This window comes from Neospora caninum, chromosome VIII, assembly GCF_000208865.1.
Source record: "Neospora caninum Liverpool complete genome, chromosome VIII".
Lineage (NCBI taxonomy): Eukaryota > Apicomplexa > Conoidasida > Eucoccidiorida > Sarcocystidae > Neospora > Neospora caninum.
The window spans coordinates 4,949,878-4,969,489 of record NC_018395.1 but is presented as its reverse complement, the minus strand read 5'-3'; the positions used below and the strand labels follow the sequence as shown (position 1 = coordinate 4,969,489).

At 57.0% G+C, this 19,612-nt stretch overlaps 3 protein-coding genes across 3 annotated transcripts; 1 reads left to right on the top strand and 2 right to left on the bottom strand.

Annotated features, from left to right (window-relative positions):
- Positions 1–2,365: 2,365 nt before the first annotated feature.
- NCLIV_036210 (MGC81784 protein, related) lies at positions 2,366–4,885 on the bottom strand (the record flags this gene model as incomplete). The annotated part of the gene is made up of 2 exons (XM_003883823.1): positions 2,366–3,580; positions 4,616–4,885. The coding sequence occupies 2 exons, from the start codon at positions 4,883–4,885 to the stop codon at positions 2,366–2,368; spliced, it is 1,485 nt and encodes a 494-aa protein (XP_003883872.1).
- Positions 4,886–7,640: 2,755 nt separating this feature from the next.
- NCLIV_036200 (putative cyclophilin) lies at positions 7,641–8,806 on the bottom strand (the record flags this gene model as incomplete). The annotated part of the gene is made up of 2 exons (XM_003883822.1): positions 7,641–7,885; positions 8,455–8,806. 2 exons carry the CDS (start codon positions 8,804–8,806, stop codon positions 7,641–7,643), a joined length of 597 nt encoding a protein of 198 aa, XP_003883871.1.
- A 1,109-nt stretch (positions 8,807–9,915) lies between these two features.
- On the top strand, positions 9,916–18,362 carry NCLIV_036190 (conserved hypothetical protein; the record flags this gene model as incomplete). The annotated part of the gene is made up of 8 exons (XM_003883821.1): positions 9,916–9,971; positions 10,351–11,558; positions 12,169–12,355; positions 12,773–13,061; positions 14,033–15,141; positions 15,584–15,685; positions 16,350–17,221; positions 17,674–18,362. 8 exons carry the CDS (start codon positions 9,916–9,918, stop codon positions 18,360–18,362), a joined length of 4,512 nt encoding a protein of 1,503 aa, XP_003883870.1.
- Positions 18,363–19,612: the final 1,250 nt, after the last annotated feature.

Below are 19,612 nucleotides of genomic sequence, written 5' to 3'. Positions count from 1 at the left end.
TCGTCAGTGCAGATACATCCGCGAGGGAAGCGACAACAGACGGCAAAAGGGAATCTGAGAGAAAGGGGCGCGAAATACAAACAGGTAACTGCCGAACGAGAGCCGGCAGAACGAAAGCAGAGAGAAAAAACGCGAGATAGCCCAGCAGCGGAGTCAATCTGCTGGCGACGGACGAGCCTGGACCGGGGCCGAGGGGCGAAACCTTTAGCGTCGGCGCTGAGAGGACGGAGAGAGGTGACGTCAGTGACAATTGCAAGAAAGCAGAGTTGCTTTAACTTTGTTTACGAAGCAGCATCGAAGAAGCGACGGGTTCGTGCGTTCCTGGCCGCATGCACCGGTGTAAAGAATTTGAACAATGAGTCATGGGGGAGAGACAAGGGAGCGTTCGTAGGAAAGAAGCGAGGCAGCCAGGAATTTCCGAAATCTTGACTTTCTCAGAGTTTTTTTTTCGACGGGAAAATAATGGATCCGAATCGACAAGGAAACAAGCTGTTGGAGCTTCGAGGCTGTCGCCGCGGCCTGGTCTCGGCATGCAATTGACTTGACTGCGGGAGATCGAGATTTTTGCGGACTGCATGTGCGGGAAGACACACGGAACGGTATATGGCTGGTCGGGAGACACAAGTATATATAAAGGGGTCAGGATGACACACAAAAGGAAAGGCTATTTACCATTCTTCTCTACGGATGCGTTTGGTTCCTTCTCCTTCGAACAAGGCAACCGGGGGGGAGGGCGAACCGCCTTACCAATCGATCCTAGGATTCCGGACGCCGTCTTCGAAAAACTGCGTCTCGCTTCCTCGCGCACGGCATTTTCATTCTTCCGATTTGCGCTTTCCTCCATCCTACCGTCACCGATAGGCGGCGGCTCAAGGGGGGGGGGTTTGGCAAATGGTAAGACGCATCCGCCCGCTGCGTGTACTCTCGCCCGGTTTCTGACGCAGCTCTTCAGGAAGGAATGCAGAGGGTACCCATGCGACATTTTACAGCCTGAAAGTGTTGTAATTTCCCTCGCAGAGAAAGACAGAGAGGCACGACAGAGTGAGGCCGTAAAAGCAAGCGTCTTAAATGCGGCTGCTCGGCTATGCCGAAAAGCGGTCTCGCACGCGGTCCTTTTGGCTACTGCCTTCTCCGGTGCACGTAGCTGAGAAAAGGAGGTTCTCAAGAGTTGACGTATGCCGTTCACTTGTCGGAAAACTGCGGAAACGTGCCTAAAGTTGCCTTTTATCCTGCCGTGTTAGAGGCGGGAGGTAAACGTCTCTCGTAGCGAATTTGCTGAATCCGCTTTAAAGCGGCGCTCGGTGCGACAGACCTTCTCACACCCGGATAACTCCATACCAGTCCCCGTTACAGAAACGTCCTGTTATTTCTCCCTGCGCCTTTAAAACAGTTTGGAGAGACGGGGGAAACGGGAGATGTTGCGTTCGGAGGTGAAGAGGACTTGCACAACCCACATTTCGTCACGCAGGCTACTTGAAATCCCCCTACGCAGTCTGCGTGGGGCGAACGTGGCGGAAACTTCGCAACGAGTAGAGGGAGAGATGAGGGACACACACACACACACACATGGAGAAAAGAAGAACGCTAGACGCGCAGCAGCCGAAGCAACGTGGAAGGTAGAATGGTTCTCTCAGCAGTGGCAGAGACGAGTTCCGACTGAAACTGCGCAAAGAAACAGAACGGTTTAGGCCCCAACAGCCCGTGCGCCTGAGTGGTCAGGGCGACCCCGGTAGACGGAAAAGCCGGGGAAGCGCGAGGAAAGAACGGAGGGGAGGCAAAGAGGGGACAGGAGTGGAGAAGGGAAATTGCGTACGTGTCCCTGTTCCGCTGAGGAACACCGCTCAGAAGCACTCCAAGAACCCAACGGGGATTCGTGCTTACAACGAAGTTCATACACGGAACGTTTGTGCCTACGGTCCACAACACTCCCCTAGACAAAAAAGAACACAGACTGTAGCAGCACAAAAGGATCCACTGGAGAAAGACCCATGCGGAGGACGAAGGAAAATGAAAAACCCGACACGACAAAGGTGAAACACTCATGACGACTGGCCGACAAAAACGTGACTGATCTTCGTATGGAAGTATCCACTCGCGTTTCGCCTTATATCGACGGTGTGTCGTCCTCGTTCAGACTCCGCTCTTCTTCACGTTGCCACATCTCCTCTTGTCCCCGTTTTCTCTGCGCAGGTGAAGTGCCTGTGCCGAGCCTCCCCTCCCCGCCTTTCTCAGACGCCATATTCCCGCCGTTTCCCTTCATCCAAAAGGCCCGGTAACCACGGTCTGAGACACGGTCCCTTCCTCGGTCCTGCACGTGTCTTTCACCTCGCTTGTTCTGTCCTCATCTGTGTCTGCCGTTCTCCGCTCAGCCTCCTCGCCGGCCGTCGAGCCGTGCCCTGTCGGCGTCGAGTGCTCTGTGTGTGTACTGCGCTCGCCCCTCCTCAAAGTCCCCCACCGTGTGCCCGTCCCCGTAGAGACAGTATTTGTAAGTGACAAGGCCTTCCAGCCCGACCGGCCCTCGCGCGTGGATTCTGTTTGTCGAAACGCCGACTTCTGCTCCAAAGCCGTATCGGTAGCCGTCGGCGAATCGAGTCGAGCAGTTGCAGTAGCATCCCGCGGAGTCGACACCTCTCATGAACTGCTGAGCGTGCGCTTTGTTTTCTGTGACGATGCAGTCTGTGTGGTGGGATCCGTGACTGTTGATGTGTGCAATCGCCTCTTCGAGCGACTCGACCGTTTTCACCGACAGAACCGGACTGAGCCACTCGGTGCAAAAATCCTGTTCAGAGGCGAGCGCTACAGCCTGTGTCGCAAGTGCATGCGCAGCGTGCGTCTCGAGATACGCGAATGCCACAGAGTCGACTTTGAACGTGACGCCGCGGGGCGCCAACGCAGAGATGAGTGACGGGAGGAACGTGGGCAGAATCAAACGGTGAAGCAACAGCGACTCGACGGTGTTGCATGCAGCTACGTACTGCAGTTTCGCATCCGCGACGATCTTCGCCGCCTTGTCGAGCGCGGCCGCGTCGTCGACGTAGATGTGACAGATTCCGTCTGCATGCCCGAGGACTGGGATCCGCGTGTTGTCCTTGATGTACTTCACCAGACTCTTGGAGCCTCGCGGAATGAGGAGATCAACCTCGTCGTCCAGCTGCAGCAGCGCCGTCACTTCTTCGCGGGCCTCGATCAACTGGAGAACCTCCTTCGAGATCGCCGGAATCGCCGCGTTCTCCAACCCCCACTGCAGGGCATTGAACACAGCCCGGTTCGTCTCCTTCGCCTCCTTTCCTCCCTTCAACAGGAGCGCATTTCCCGTCTTCAACGCCAGACTCGCCACTTGCACGGCTGCCTCAGGCCGAGCCTCGTAAATGACGGCGAGAACGCCGATCGGGCACGACACGCGAAACAGCTCCAGGCCGCTCCCCAACTCCGTCGCCAAGTCGCAAACCCCGAGAGGGTCAGCCTTGGCAATCAGCGCGTCGAGACCGTTCAGCAGCGCGTCGAATTTCTTCCCTCGACAGTTCAAACGCTGAGACACCGAAGCCGACAGCTCTCCCGTCGCGATCGCCGTTTCGGCTGCCTGAGAAAAGAGACGACAAAACGACGCAAAACCCCCTAGGCTTTCGCGTTTGCGCTGCGCGTGAAACGAAGAAAAAAAACGCACGGTCCCCCCACGACCAGGCACTCCGCACTGACGAGACGACACACCGAGGGAAACAAAACATCCCAACGCGAATGCTGGGCGATGGAGCGACTGAGAAGCGCTTTTGCCTCGAATTCTCTTGTCTTCGCGAGGAGTCCCCACAGGAGGAGGACGTCCAAACAGAAAGGGTCGATCTACAAGGAGATCTCTGCGTAAAAGCACACATGGGCGCCTGTATCCTTTCGAGGACAAGCTAACGCCCGCATCACACACCGTCGTGCAGACGCCATTGATGCGAGGGTCACGCGCGAGCTACCAGATGGTCTTTCAAAGTGGCTGTAGATCTTCGGGGGACATCCACGTGAAAGTTGCGCCGTTCTCGCACGTCTATGCAAGCTCATAAACGTGCTCGCACATCCAACCAGACATAGAAATATATGTATATATATGTATATATGTATATATGTACATATTTATATGTATATATTTATATGTATGTATTTATATATATTTCAGTTTACGCTACTGCGTGTGCATTCGCATGTGCGGATATGAGAGAGTACGTGACGAGTCTTTCGTCAGGACTGAAAATGACGTGGAAACGGTGGGTTAGGATGGATGGCCCGTTTCTTCAGAAGACGGCTTCTGTTTCCCAAAAGCACGCATGCAACGAGACGCGTGTTTTCGTCGCTGCCTCTTTTGTTGCGCGACCTCGCGCGAATTCTCGCCAACTTGCAGGGGCGACTCGTAAAACTCCTCAGCTTGTGAGCGTCAGAAGGCCTGCCACGTTGCCTTGATTGTGCTTCCCTTCCCAGTTTTCCTTCGGCGGTTTCCCTCGTGAAGGAGCCGTCTCCTCTTCTTTCGAGGCATCTTTGTTCACCGTTTCGCCTGCGTCTTGACCGACGTGTACAACCTTCCGCTCTTTCCCCTTGAGTCGTGGCCTCGCGTGTTTCCTGGCGCCTTTCCTCTTACTTCGAGGTCGCGCCGATTTGCGGCTTCGATGTCGTCGCGGAAGTGAATCAGGCCCGCCTTGTACGCCTGCAAAGCCGCGTTTCTTTCCTCTAGGGTGCTCGTCTGCAGTCGCCTAGACGCGTCACGCGCCACATGCGCAATTCGCCGAACGCACCCGCCTTTGGCGTTTCCGTTCTGAGTTTCAGGGACTGGGAGATCTGTGTTTTCGTCTGGTTTGACATTCACTTTCTTTGCCTCCCCAGGAGCGTCCGCCCCGTTCGCGAACGCCATCCTGGCAGGACGCGGAAGAGAAACGGAAAGACAGAGAGAACGAGAGAGAGAAGGGACAAAGATAAGAGGGAATCAAAGACACTTTTGAGGGAGAGTTCAACTTGGCAAGAAACAGCCTTGCTGCCACACAACGCCGCACTCGGTTCGGGACGTACGCACTTCAAAACGCAGAGAGCGAGGAATCTGGGCGCGATGCTGGAGATATGCCGAGCTCACAGAGACAAGAAAGTCCTCGGCAGCGCGGCCGATCGCCGCGGAGGCGTCAAGATGCCAAAGAAGGACCGACGTGGCGACGAACGCAGGAAGCGAAGAAGAGCGCAGGATGAAACCTGCACGCGGGACTTGGGAAAAAGAATGCGACACAGGCTGGAAAGAAAAGAGCCGACGGGGGGGGGGGGGGGGAAACAAGGCAATCACGGGAGAGAGACTGGAACTTCGCGGTCTAGGACATCGAACGCTGACAGGGGAGACCAAGCAGTGAGGCAGGCACCGACTTTGGGACGATGAGACAGGCACATAAATCGCACAGCAAGACGGCAGTCACAGCTGGAAACGCTTGAGATTCGCCTGGGGATGGCAAGGGGACATTTATTTGAAAAATTCGCTTTCATTTTGAGAGTCACAGCGCCGAAAAAGGTAGCTTTGGTTTGACCTCGTCTTGCTCGACCCTGTTGTCAAGCCAGGGGTGCGATAGAACCGGTTTCGACTTGTGCGTCCATTTCGAACCACCCAAACATCTCAGTTTTCCTCTCAAGAGTAATGCGAAGAGCGGTGGAGAAAACTGCGCCTTCTTGGACTGCTTCCCGTGACGCCAACCGGACGACGTTTTCGCGACATTCCTGGCGCACACGTCTCGCTCCAGCGATGCGTAAAGTCGACAAGACATCTGCTGTCTCTTCTTGGCCGGCACGCCGGTTGGCCTCGGAAGCGTTCTCCTTAGAGGATTCGCTACCTCGATCCTTTTCTGCGCATCCCTGAGCGTGTATGTGTGTGTCGATGTCTCTTGGTTTTCGTCTATCTCGCTTCCAATCTCCGCGTCTAAAACCGGCAACCGGGCGCCGGCCCTCAGGAGGCGGGCATGGCCTTTCGAGACAAAACCAGATCTTCCCTTGCAGACCACACGTATCTGCGTTAGTCTTCATCAGAACAGCTGAAGTCGTAGATGAAGGCGCAATGCTTTCTCCGTTCCTGGATTGATTCCCACTTCAATTCTGTGGCCAAAAGAGGGAGGACTGCCAGACTGTTCGTCGACGATGGAGAGACCGTTTGGAACGCGTGATGCGAGACACGAAACAGCAGAGACACGAAACAGCACCTGCCGTTATCTCCGCGCGTCGCCTGCAGATGCACTGAGACGGCACTCCTTCGGTTGCATAGCAGGGGGAGAGTGTGACCGTTCGAGTGGATCCGGTTTCGGCGGCGGCTTCAGCCACGCAGACCGGTAAGCCGCAGTTTGCCTTTGTGTTGGGGAATCTGCAAGACGATCCCGTCCCTGCTGCGTCGTTCGTTGGGCCATGTGACATGCGGGCGCTACCGTCGACAAACGACCGTTTCTTGAGACATGCGTCGCACTGTCTAGAGAGTCGGGCGTCGCACAACTATCTCGTTTGCATCACCGCGAACCGCAGAAAGTGTCTAGCGAGGGACGTACCCACACGGACGCATGGCCCGTATATCGCGCCCACGTGTACCGAGCAGGTCCAGTAAGTGACGATTTGATGGAACAGACTCTTTGCGTTCTTCCTCAATTTCGCCAGGGTTCACATGTACTTTACCCGCTCCTAACGGCCGAGAGTAGGTGCGGGATCCGGCGTGCTCGGAACGCTTCGGTTCCATGCCGTCGAGAATAGCAGGAAGACGTTGACGTCACCTGCGAACTGCTTCGCGGTTTTTACCGCGGGGCCGGAACTCCTTGACGGCTTGCCCCGGAAAAAAAGGAGGAAAACGTTTCGACTGTCGCGCTTTAGAATTCACTTGTCGATTCATTATTGGGGCCTCTCCGTGCCGCTCCCTAAGAGGCAAATGAGACACTGCTCTAGAGTCGTTCTTTCTTGCTACACTCTGTCAACTGTTTTCCCGGACGTGTTCGAGAACAACTGCTAGCGAATAGCCACACTCCCACTGTGCCGCCTTGTGCTCTTTTGGCGCCAGGGGAAGATCGCTTTTCCACACTCGCGGCTACGCTATAGAGACACTTGGAAGCAGAAAATCATGGAAGCGCTCCCCAGCAGAACTTGATGATGCACGAACCGCGAAAAGAACAGGAGAGACCGTCAGCTGTGTCGTCGCTTTTGCCGGCGTTTTTTTCTGTTTCAAGTGTCTTGACATGCCTGACGGCGCGTTCTCATCCGCTTTCGACAAAGCGCACATGGAAAGGAGCGGCGGAAAAGAAGAGATAGCACAAAATGATGCTGAGAAACGCTTTCCATCTAGAAGTTCCAGCACAGAGAATTCGCATGCGGGGAACGCTATCCCCATACAAAGGAGACGAGCACGTGCCTTTATGGGGTGCGCGTTGCGAATGGCAAGAAGAAGCCTCAGGACATGACTGCTCCCAAGAAGCTTTGTTTGCTTGAAAAGGAGGCGGGAGAGTATCTGTGAGACAACGGGAACCTGGCCGGGCTAACCGTTCAGAGACAACGAAGACAACGGCGCGCAACAGAGAAGAAAGAACGGACGAAAGAACGTGAGTCAGGACCGCCGACAAACGAACAGAAGAAGTTGCGCCGTCCTCAGAGGTGTCCAGTGCTCGACTTTAGTCAAGCGAGGTAGCCGTGACTGCGCGAATGATCTTGATGTCGTAGATAGGGCGATCGGTCGCCGTGGTTTGAACCGTGGAGATTTTTTTAACGCTCTCCATTCCCTTTTTCACGCGGCCAAAAATCGAGTGTTTCCCGTCCAGAAACGGCGCCGGCGCGAGACAGATGAAAAACTGCGATCCATTCGTATCCGGCCCGCAGTTCGCCATCGAAATCACGCCAGCGCCTGTGTGCCGCAGGTCTGCAGAAAAACATACACACGTGCAAGCGACAAAGAGACAGCGCTGAAGCGAATACCCATTGCCACACAGACGGGCGGAAGCAGAGAAAACGCAGGCAGAGTCTCGTGCACTCGTGATATGCGCACCTGGCTTGCGGCACGCACCACCGCGTCGGCACGTCCCTGGCATCTCTCGGGACCATCCGAGGACAGGTGAAAACGGCGCACGAAAAACTCCGGAGAAAACGCCACACAGAACGAGAAAATGAGAAGGAAACACCTGGATTCTCTCCGTCGGACTCGTGGAAACGCTCTCAGCGCCTGATACAGAGGGAAACGAAGGCGTGCGCCCCTGGTTTCCGGCGAGGACCAACGGCGAAAAGACGCGGCGTTTTGTTTTCAGGGGGACAGCAAGCGAGAGGTCCACTGCTCTTTTTCCACAGCGCCCTGAGCTGAAAAAGCCGGTGCGCCTACCGCGTTCCCCCCTCTCGGTCTCTGTGCCGTCTCTGCCTCCCCTCGTGCGCGTCTCGCTGCTTCTCAGTTCTCCGGTTTTTCTCGTTCCACGTCGGGTTTCTGGCCCGTTGTCTCACCGGGGTGAATCTCGTCCTCGAATTTCCCGCCGAAAATGGATTCGCCGCCTCGGCCTGTCCCAGTCGGATCGCCGCCCTGAATGCAAAAATCCTTCGCCACGCGGTGGAAGATCGTGTTGTCGTAGTAGCCCGACTTGGCTAGCTCGAAGAAGTTCTTGCACGTCTTGGGCGCATGCTTCCAGTACAACTCCACTTCGATGTCTCCCATGGAAGTAACCAGGGTGACGGTTTCGTCTCCGCGGTAGAATCCTGAAGACTCGGACGGAGCCGCGGAGAGCAGAGACGCAGGCAGCGACGGCGACGCTGCCGGCGCCTTTCGCGACGCTGCGCTGTCTGACGCGAGAGAAAACATGGAGAAGGAGCGGCGAAGAGAAGTAACAGAGACGGGCTGCGAGAGTGAGAGAACAGAGACAGAGACTGAGGGCGACTCGCGATACACACGGGGGGAGAAGGCGGAGGCGTGGAGGGAAGCAGACAGCGCCAGGAGGAGACGAGGAATGCCAAGACCCAAGAGGAGAGACATGGAAAGAGGCGGCACAGCGAGAAGGAGACTGGGGACAAAACGATGAGGGAAGGGCGGAGGAATGACAAGAGGAAAAGGACGCGCAACCCGCGACGGCTCCGGAGAGCAGGAAGGGGAGACAAAAATCCGCAGAGAAAGACAGAAGAAAAGAGAAGAGACAAGACCAAAGCAGCCAGCCTATACTGTAGCCGAGCCCGAGTGTCGCGCGACTGCAGAGGGAAGCGCCTTCCGTTTCTGGTTTCGCGACAACGTTCCGTTTCAGGGCCCGAAAACCGGTCGCTGAACAGGAAATAGACGCGTGATGGCTGAAGTGCCGACGCGAGGCGGCCTGGCCAGAAAGAGAAGAACGACAGGATCCAGTTTCAAATACAATCGAGAGAAACACCTGGAAGAGAAGGTAAGACGACAAGAAAGCTTCGGTCGACGGCGTTTCCCTGTTCATTTTCCTCAGGCCGACAGTCACATCTTGTATCTTGCATGCACCGACGAAAAGAACCGCATGCAAGCGGAGCGCTCGAGCCTTGGACGCGCCTCAACCCATTTCCACGGCCCCCTTTGTGTTTTTTCTCTCCTGCTCCGCGTGTTCTTCTCTTCGAAGCGTTTTCGACCGTTCCGACAGCTGGACAGCTTGCTGAGCGTCGCGGGTTTTGGGGCTGCGTGTTTGCGCGAAGCGCCGAGGAAAGAGTCGCGCGTGCAGCCCTCGCGCTGGCGAGAAGGCACCTGAGAAAAGCAGAAAGGGACGAAAAAGAGAGATACACAAACATCCCGCGTGAAGAAAGGCCCAGAAGGGTGCGAGGACAAGGAGCGACAAGCGGAAGTGGGCAAGTGAAAGAGGCGAGACTCAGCGAGAGCAAGAGAGACTGCAGGACACAATCGAGACAGAGAGACAGAGAGAATGTGGACGGGAAAAGCCGAGGAAGGATTGGGCGGAGGAAAGAATGTCGGGATTTGTCCATCTCAACAAGCGTTCGAAAGACTATGAGGGGCAGAAACTGTCAGGCCTCGCTGCGTGAGGCTTCCGCGTTTTCTTCTTTTCCTTCGAACTTCTTCCGTACCCGGAGGCCGAAAACGCGCAGGCCATTGCAGTTCGTCTACGAGTCTCTGACTTGTTTTCCATTCTTCTCTCCTTCCACTTTCTCCTCATTCGCCTCCCTTTCTACATGCCTTCCGCCGTCGCGTTTGAAGTCTTCATCTCGCTCTTCCCTCTCCACTCACTCTGCGTTCTTGGCGTGCCGCGTTTCGTTTTCCCCAGCCTCTTTCTGCTCTCCACCTCTCTCGCTGCCTTGCCATCGCGCCTCCTCAACGTGCGCTTGCCGGTGTTCTTTGCTCGCATTTTCCCACTTCGGCCGCAGACCTTTCGCTTCTCCCTGCAGAAGCGGAGAGACCAGCAGCCGCGAAGAACCCGGCGAAACGGAGGGGCGAGACGCCCTCAAGGCGGACGCTGAGGGCGACGATCCAAATGCATGCAGCAAAACACTCATGCACGATGCGGAGCTCCAGGGACACAGCGAGCTGCGAGAGAGGATTCAGAGTCTCTCAGTTGTAGACCTCTTCTCTTCGTTGGCGTCGCAAACTAGTCGCAAACGAAAAGCGGAGACGGACGGAAGAGGGGGGGAATCATGCCGGGAAGGAGACTGTCTTGGGCACGTCGACTGCGCGACAGACAGGACTCTGAAAAGCGTTGGCGAAGAAGTGAAAGAAGAGAGAGTGAAAACGAACAGGACGAGCGAGGCGCCGCGTTTCCCCTCAGCCTCCGCTCCGCCGGTGCCGCATGCAGTCGAGGGAGACATCTCCCGTTTCTTCAGTCAGGTATTCGCAAACGGCAGTTTTCCGGTTTTCCCTCCTTGGGAGGCAGGTGACGATCGCCTTTTTAAAACCGCGAAAATCCTCGACGAGAGTTTTGAACACGAGACAGGCGGAGGGGCAGAAGAAGACGCTCAGGAGACGCAGACGTGTTTTGAAACGGCTGCGGCGGGCAGTGAGAGAGATCAGCCGCCGTGTCGCGACGGCGATGTCGCGAGGCGCGTGCTCGGGAAAGCGGAGACTCTCACCTCTGCGCCAGCCTCTGAAGAGACGCCGGAGGGACGCGCCGAGACGGCCAGGGGACGGCGCGGGCGCTCGCATGCAGTACGGCAGGCCTCGTTCTTGTTTGAAGACGAACAGGGTGATCCCAGACGAGAAGGCGAGAGGAGGACTGCCGGGGGTGGTGCAATCTACGGCGGGAGAGTCGGAGAAGAAAAAGCGACAACACCGCTGCAGGCCCAGGGATCTGTGCATCCACCTCTGTCTGTAGGACGTCAGAGAAGCCGGATTATGGTACACGCCTCTTCGTCTTCCTCTTCGTCTTCCTCTTCGTCTGTAGCCGCGTCTTCGGTGTCTTCAGGTGCTGCGCATACGTCCTCATCTTCTTGCGCCTCTTGCGCGTTTCCCCCGGATCCTTCTGAGCTTTCGCCTCTCGATCTTCTGCGGCTCGGGCGCCCCCAGCGCGAGTTTGCAGCCGCCGATCAAGTTCTCCGCCTCCAAGCGCTCTCAAGCAAAACCGTGGGCCGTACTGCTGACGATGGCCCATCTGCGCAGAGAGGTGAGGCGACTGCGGCGCACGAAAGTGGGGAACCAGGGCGTATGGACAGCGGGCAAGTGGGGGAGAGGGGCGAAAGGCGACAGCTGGAGATATGCACGCGACCTCGCCAGCGCTCACGCAGTTGAGGGAGGCCGCCGCAAAATGCAGCAAGTGCTGTGGAGACGCGTGGAGCCTCTGCAGGCGTCCTTTGGCCACGCGACCTTGGCGGCAAGCGCTCGCGAAGAGACAGCACTCGAAGGGGAGGAAGGCCGCACAGGAAAGGCGGCACGGAGAAGCGAAGGGGAACTGAGCCGACCGACGGGCGTGAAGAGAAGGATCAGCCACCAGAAAGCGGGGGGTTGGTCGACGCTGGAGCGTGTGTGAGTTCTTCTGTCTGATTTGCATGCGCCTCGTTGCGACGTGTTTGTCAAAAGCCACTAATCCTAATAATGCCTTTCAACGCGCTGATTCTCAGCGACGCGGATTAAATAAAGTCAGTTGATACGAGGCTCTCGTGTTCCGACTTGACGGCGGCTCGCGTCGAGTGTTGCCTGCTCCGATGCGTCCCTTTGGTTCTTTTTGCTTTTCCGCCGTTCTGCATTTGGAGGCGTTTGGATTTTGATGCTCTCAGCGTTCCTCTGGCGGCGGGCGACTCTGCGCTTGACACCGGAGGTCACGGCGGCACTGTCGCCAGCCGCCCTGCGTCAAACCATGCAGGCGCTCTCGGCTGGTCGCGCCGCGGGGATGCTTCCGCCCTCGCCGATGCTCCTCGTGCAGGTGTTAAACGCATGCACCGAGAAACTCATCTACTGGACCCTGTAGGTGTTCTGCGTCTGGAGCTTGGGAACGACTCGCAATCTGGCTATCTGTCTATTTGTATCAGGCCTGACCATCTTTCCAAGCAGCTCTATCTGCGTCTGATGCTGTTTCGATCGCGTCTGCTCGTGTGGATGGCTTTATCGGCGTCCTTAAACAGAGTCGCGTATGGGTTTGTGTTTATGACGAGTGCCCGAATCTCAGTTCCCACGAGGAGCCCCGTTGTCATTGGGTCGAATCCTATCTTTTCATGTGGGGCAACCTGCACGTGCGAGTGCAAGTTTTTCTGTATATGTGAGGCCTTTTGTTTCTCTTTCCTCAGGCGTGTTGAGGAACCGGCGGCTTCGCGTTTCAGGGACACTTCTGTTACGAGGGATTCATCGTGATTCTGTGTCTTTGGGTCTCCTCTGTCTCTTCAGCGCCGACCAACTTCTCGTTCTCAATACTGTGTCTGCGCTGCTCCTCCCACCCCTGCCGTCGGACGCCTCGTCGCCGCTGTCTCCGCGTGTCTCCGTTTTGCCCGGGGACTGTCTCTCGCGCGGCGCCTCTCCTACCGGCCCATCCCCGGCGCGCGACTGGGGCGGCGGGGCTCTTGGGTCTGCGGCCGCCGTGACGCTGGAGATGCTTCTTCAGCGTTTGCAGGCCGTGCGCGAGAGCTTGAGTGTTAGCGACGTGGCGTCGATTCTCCACGTCTACTCGCGTGTGGGGGTGAGCACCGGAAACGGTCAAACAAAGAAAGAACAAACACAGGAGAGACCGACAGGCAAACCGTGACCACACTCGGCTGACGGGAGCGTCATTGACTGCGAGTTCGCGGGAACGACCTGGTGCCGACAGCGGTGCTGAGTGTCGGATGCATGCTTGTAGCAGTGATGGAGAAATGCGAGAGGCGCAGGCGTGACAGAACAGACAGAACTCTGCGGTGAAGCAGGGAGAAAAGAATGCATCCGCCGTCTCGCACCTGTGTTTCACAAGGAAACGAGACCAACGAGCAAAAGGGAAGGTTGGCCTCGACGCGTTAGTGACGCGCCAAACGATGGCAGTCGTGTAGGAGAAAAAGCTAGGTAGAAAACCAACGAGTTACAGTTAGAGACAAGGCAAGAGAAAACGACCGCAAGCAACTGGCGACCGTTGTGTTCACAGAGGAAATCCCTCGCGTGTGGATCCTCCGTATGTCGACTGGTTTTTTTTTCTTGCGCTGCCACGCCTCTGTCCTTCTTCGCCTAGCCGCTCCTTGCTGTTCCGTGACAATTTGTGGCCAAATCCTTCGCGTTAGACGAAGGACTTTGACTCGCCGATCATGCGACTTGCACGTGAACTTGGGGCTGCCTACGCGGTTGCTGCTTGTCGCGAGGCCTCTCGGCGTACTGTGTTCGCACTGTGTTCTCTCTTGGATCCCGTCTTAGGAACATTTTCTCCAGCGTCTCTTTCCCCTGCGGTGTCTCTCTTCGTTTGCTTTCCGGTGTGTCCCTTTTGCGTCGCGAATCCATTCACTCGATTGCATTTCTCTTGGCCGCGGGAAAAGGCATCCTGCGCTTCCGTCTGGTGCTTCGGCCTGCGCCGTTTCTTGCCGTTTCAAGTTCGCATTTGCGCGAGACTCGCCGAGCGTCCGAAAACCTCTCGCGTGCTTTGAATGAGTGCTTCCGAATTGTTTTCTGGGCTCTGTTTCTCGTGCTCAGCTTCTGTCTCCGAAAGCCTCGGTGGCCTTCCTGGACGCCCTGTACCGGAACCTGCTGGCGAACCAAGCGCGGCAACAGCGCCTTGTTCGTCTGCGCCCAAACGGGGAGCGAGAAGGCGGTTCGTCTAGTGCAGGGAGAGACAAAGTAACAGAGAGCGAGGAGAAACTGCATCGAGGCCAGGCTGCTCTAGGATACGCTCAAGGACGTGAAGCGGGTACGCGTGCAGCCGAGAAGCAGTCAGGCTGGGCTATGGGTGGGCCTGCTGACACGCCTAGGGGCCGATCGGCGCCGCTTAAAGATCAAGCTCCAGCTGCAGCCTCCTGGTCCTCCTCGAGTTCGTCTCTGTCTGAGTCCTTTGCTGCGCTCCTTCGCCTCGCCGACAGCGTCGCTTCCCTCCTAGAGCAGCAGACAGATCGGGGTCTGCCTCCTGCGGACGCGATGCTCGGTGAACAGCTGTGGAGGCGCCATTTGCACCGTATGCAGCAGAGACAACCCACCACGTCGGGGCGTTTGCCTTCGGGCGACCGGCTTCAGGCTCCTCCCCCCGCAGCGTTGCAGGAAGAGAGGAGCGAGGTGCGACGGGCGACAGGCCGAGCGGCCCCAGAAGACGGCCGCGAAAGAGAGAAGACAGACACCGGCGAGATTAGCGAAGGAGAACCGGGAAGACACGGACGCGCGGAAGGCGACGGAGAGGGAATGCAACAGGAACAATTTGTTTCAGCGGAGGTAACACGAGAGAGCGAAAGACAATCTGAGGAGCTTGCCAAGGCCTTATCGCCTGTCTCATGCGACGAAAGAGCTAGCCAGGCAGCTCGCCACAGAGGCGCGGTATGTCAACCGTTCCGTTCTTCCGCCGACTCTCACTCCGCATTCGAAGCGCCAGCCAATGCCGCGCTGTCGCCGCTTTCTCTGCGACTGATGGCGCGGCTTCTCCAGCACCTCGCCGAGGCATTTCTGTCCGGGTACAGCTGCGAGAGAGAGCAGCGCGAGGCCCCGTGCATGCACGCTTCTTCGCAGAATTCGGAAACAGACGGCTCGGCCGTGAGGGGTTGTGGAACAACGGACTCCAAGGGAGTCCCCGCTTCTCTGCATGCCTTGCATGTGACACGGTGAGTGCGCCGCGCGTTTTGTCGACCTTCCCTTAGCGTTTTCTTGCAGCAGGTGCGTGGAGTTGGATCCTGTGCCCGCATGCACAAGCTGACCTTTCTTCTGGTGACAGGCGTTTTGGTTTCCTGCGCCGTTCCAAGGCTGAATCACCATCCACGTGTTCCTCGCTTTCTCATCATGCATGAATTTACCTATACTGCCCGTCAGCGTCGGCGGAGGTTCACATGATCACACAATCTGCAAGTTGCAAGGCAAGCGTTTTAGGTACCGCACCACTAACTCGCCCCCGGCTGCATGAGTCTAAGAAAGCTTTTTGGTGGAGTTGCATGCCTCTTTCTTGCGTCAGGCGTTTGCTCAATACACACCCGACACATCGGTCGACGCATGCAGTTGCTCGTGGAAACGTGGGAAGGCGTGTGATCGGCTCTCTCTTTTTGTTTGCAGCCTTCTGCATGCGATGACGCTTCTGGACTTTCACGCGTTCTCCATGTATTCCCGAACTCAGGTTCTTCGCTCCCGGCGTCTCTTTGAACAACTATTTGCCATGTGAGACAGGCGGGTTTAGGAGACAAGAGCCCTTACCCCTCCTTTTCACTTCTCAGTTTTAATCGCCTTCCCGTTGTGCTACGCGTCCGGGCTCCGTCGTTTTCACCTCGCGTGTTCTCTCACATTTACGCCTCCTACCTTTCCACCTGTACGTCCTCGTTTTCGTTCATATACACGTTTTCACGCTTCTCCCCTGTCACCCGGTATGCGCCCAAGTGTCCATGCATCTAGCATCGGACTGCTTCGCACCGTACCTGTTTATGCATTTTGGCATCTTACAAGCACTAAACTACCCAATTCGGCTTGGTCTCGCAGTCCTTCCTGTCGGCTACGGGTCCATGCTCCACTCGCGATTGCCTTGTCTTTCTCTTGTCCACGCACGCACCGGCCACTGAAAACTCACTCCTGAGCCTTCTTCGTGTCACACACACGTGGATCGCCGGACGCGTTCGTTTGCTGGGTCTCTCGTGCCACTGTTGAAAGCACTGACAGCTTCTGTACGAAAGCAATGCAGGGCGTCTAACCGACAAACGCAAAGTGGTCTCTCATCCTCTTTCCAACATGCATATGTATATATATATATATATGCGTTCATATATATATATATATATATATATATATCCAGCGCTACATTGTCTTGTCATGTCCTTTCCATGTGGACCAGGTTGCGAGTTGACGACCTTTTGTGTCTCGAGGGCATTGACGGTGGCATGGGTGCCTCCGCTGCTGTCGCGATAGTCTCTTCTTTGGCAGTTCAGAAACGGCTCTTTGAGCGGTCTGAGCGCGTAGGCTTATCTTCGGAGAAGGGCGAAGCCAGGCAAGGCGCGGGAGCTGGGCGAGTCGCAGCAGCACCGACTCTGTCCGCTGAAGCCGAAGATCGTGAGAAGGCAGGAAAGCAAGGAGACGCCCGAGGAGTTGCGAAGGGCTCGCCGACGAGAACGGTGACAGGCGACACGGCCGCGACGGAGAAGAGGCAGGCTGCAGAGCGCTCGCAGTGCGCGAAGAGCGAGGAAGAGAGTCGAAGGACGGGCGTTGGAAAGGGCGGCTTTTTCTTCGACGCTTTGAAGGACGACGTCCTCCCGCGCCTCGTGACCGTTGCCGTCCGGCATGCCCATACCCTCAGCGTTCATCAGCATGCAGTCGTAAGGAGTGCAGCGAACACCGGGAGAGACCTCGCTTTCGACGAGCAAGTCTGGACCTGGGCGATGAGCCAGAGCACGACCGCGAAGCGTTGTCTTGCGAGTTTCGCGATCCACGGCGCGGCCTCTTTGCGGTGTCTGTTGGTCCTGCAGCTCCTCGAAGCACTCAGTTTGCACCTGGGCTTCCGGCACGACTTCCTTCTCGACGCGCTTCGCTGTTCTGCCTTGGCAGCGGCCAGGGGGGCCCTCGGCGTCTCGTCCGTGCCGCCTCTCCGGCGCACTGGAGACGACCGCGCTCACCTTTCCTCGCTCTTCGCTCCGGCCTGGTCGACGGTGCGTGTCTTCTGCACGCTCCTCAGACAACACCCGCTCACTGCCTTCCCTGTCATTTTAGAGGGTACGTTTGCCCAGCCCCCTTTCCCGTGTTTCGCGTGCGCCTTGTCGCTGAGTGTGTTTTGGCAGTCCTCGGCGGGTTTTGTGTGGGCGCGGCAGCGTGCCCGGTGCCCCGAGCGCGCGTTTTCCGCAGGCTCGGGAAGCGGATGAGACACCGTTTTGCACGCGTGTGGCTGAATTCGTTGCGATAGCTCCGCCCCGTCGAGCTGCTGCCACGGAGATGGGGCCCGCGCCGCGGATGCCCAGAGGCTGTACCTGATGGCTCTTGCTTGCTTCTTCTCACCCCTTGAACGGCAGGTCTGAGTTGGTTTTCATCTGGGGGGGAGGCCAGGTCATGCTGGCGCCTGCAGCAAAAACAACGTTTGGGACGCGTGGCGCGAACTCGGCAGGCCGTGCGAGGGCAGAACGGAGAGAAAAGCGCCGAGTCGGGGTCTCTGTGCCGGTGTCTGTTCTCAGGCCATGGAGTCTTCACCGCTGCTACCGATGTGTTGGCGGCCTTTTGTTCCTCCCTGTCGCCTTCCTCGGGGCCTGCGCGCGGGAGGACGATTCCTGCTTTGTTTGGTCTCTTGTCGCCAGACGAAAAGACTGAGGAGGCCCAGCTGCGGTTGCTGTCCCTTCTTCTTGTGAGTCTTCTTCCTCATCTCCGCAAAGAGCCCCAAGTCGCGGCTCTGCCCTCGGGCGGTGCATGCGCCAATGCTCTCGCCTCTCCCGTCTCGCGCGCTCTCTGTGTGGAGCAAGGCGTACAGCAGCGTGGCACTGGGACTGGATTCCAGGAGCGACAGAGAGAACCGCGCGATTGCCGGCGAGAGAAGAACGGCTTTCGAGACAGTTCGGAGAGACGCACATGCACGGGAGAAGGCGAAACAGCGGCAGAGGACAGGCGACTCACGGCAGGCCCCGTGGTCTCGCGTCCAGGCCTGTCTGGCGCGTCTCCACCTCCCGGCCGGATGTCCTCGCCGCGACTCCGGCCGCTCTGGGTGTACCTTCACCCGAATTTGACCGACTTCGACAAACCTCCCCTCTGTTTCCTCGAGGGTCCGGTGCGACAGCAGAGAACTTCGTTGCCGGAACTCCTAAACAAAATGGCGGTCGAGGCTGAGCGTCTTCTCAAGACGGTCACAGCGGCCACACGACGGAAGGCATAGAGCTGTCTCTGAGGCACGGGGGAGACCAAACATCAAAAGACGAATTCTCTCTGCGGCCGCCCCTCTCGTCTGGTCGGTTCCCCTGGCTAGGCGTTTTCTTCTCACTCGGTTTCCCCGTCCTGTCGGGCACCCTTGCTTACCGTTCGTGATTTTTCCGATCTGGGATGACACCAGGATTTGCTGCCTCTGGGCGCGGTGACTGCCTGGTGGGCTGGCCTGGCGTGTTCAGCCGCCGTTTGGACGGTTTTAAGGTTTGGGTTCCCGCCTTTCCGTCAAGTTCCCTCGGCGCTTGCGAAGCTCACTTTTTTATACAGGTTGCTTGTCGAATCTATTCCGATTTTACGTCCACAGCTTGCTCCGACTCACCAGCCTGTCTCGAAATTCACGTGACAGCGGGGCTGCAGAGGAACGCAGTTGTTCGCATACGACTTCCTGTTTTGTTCTTCCCTCCGGTTTCACGTTTTTGTGCGGCGGCTGAGGCGTGCTCAGTTTCCTCAGCTCGCCCGTTGCCTTCCGCCTTTAGAAGGTGCGAGAGCCGATCTGACAACCGACCGATGTTGGGCATGAGAAAGAGGTTGACGCATAAGCCTCGTCAGCTCCTCGTCATCTGTTTCTTGCCGAGTGTATGTGAGAAAGGAACACAGGGAGAAACAAAGGGAAGGACGCACCTGAAAGCGACTGCCCGCCAGTATATATAGTATGGTCTTCGTGTTTATTCAACACAAACTCAAAACCGCGGAGTAAATGCCTTTCCGTAAAAGGCGAAAAAGCTGGGAAGGCACACTGCGACGCGACAGGTGGTTCTTCACTTCCAGTCTAGCTGCGGTGAGCGTCTGTCCCCGTGAAAATCGATACGCATGGCTGTCCCTGCCTGAAATTGTTCAGCGTCTTCCACTGTTTGGCACCAACGAAAGCTTTGGATTTGTTGGAAAACCGGAAACACCGGACAGAGAGCGTGAAGATAAAAGACCCCGGTCCGTTGCCAAAAGACTGAAGCACTCGGTTTCGTAGATGGCGACCGAGACATATCACGCCGACACGGTTTAATCCACACGCCTTTAAGAGCCCACAGCAACAACAGTACCGAATGAGGAAAGAGGGAGAAAAGAGAGAGCAGCCATCGTCTTGGGAGTGTGAAGAAGGTGTAGACCCCCTGGCGACAAGGATGGTTGAGTTGCCGATCTGGAATCGCTCGCGGGTCTCTCAAAACAGGATTCTTAAATGTGGCGACGCGAAGCCGGTGACCGTGA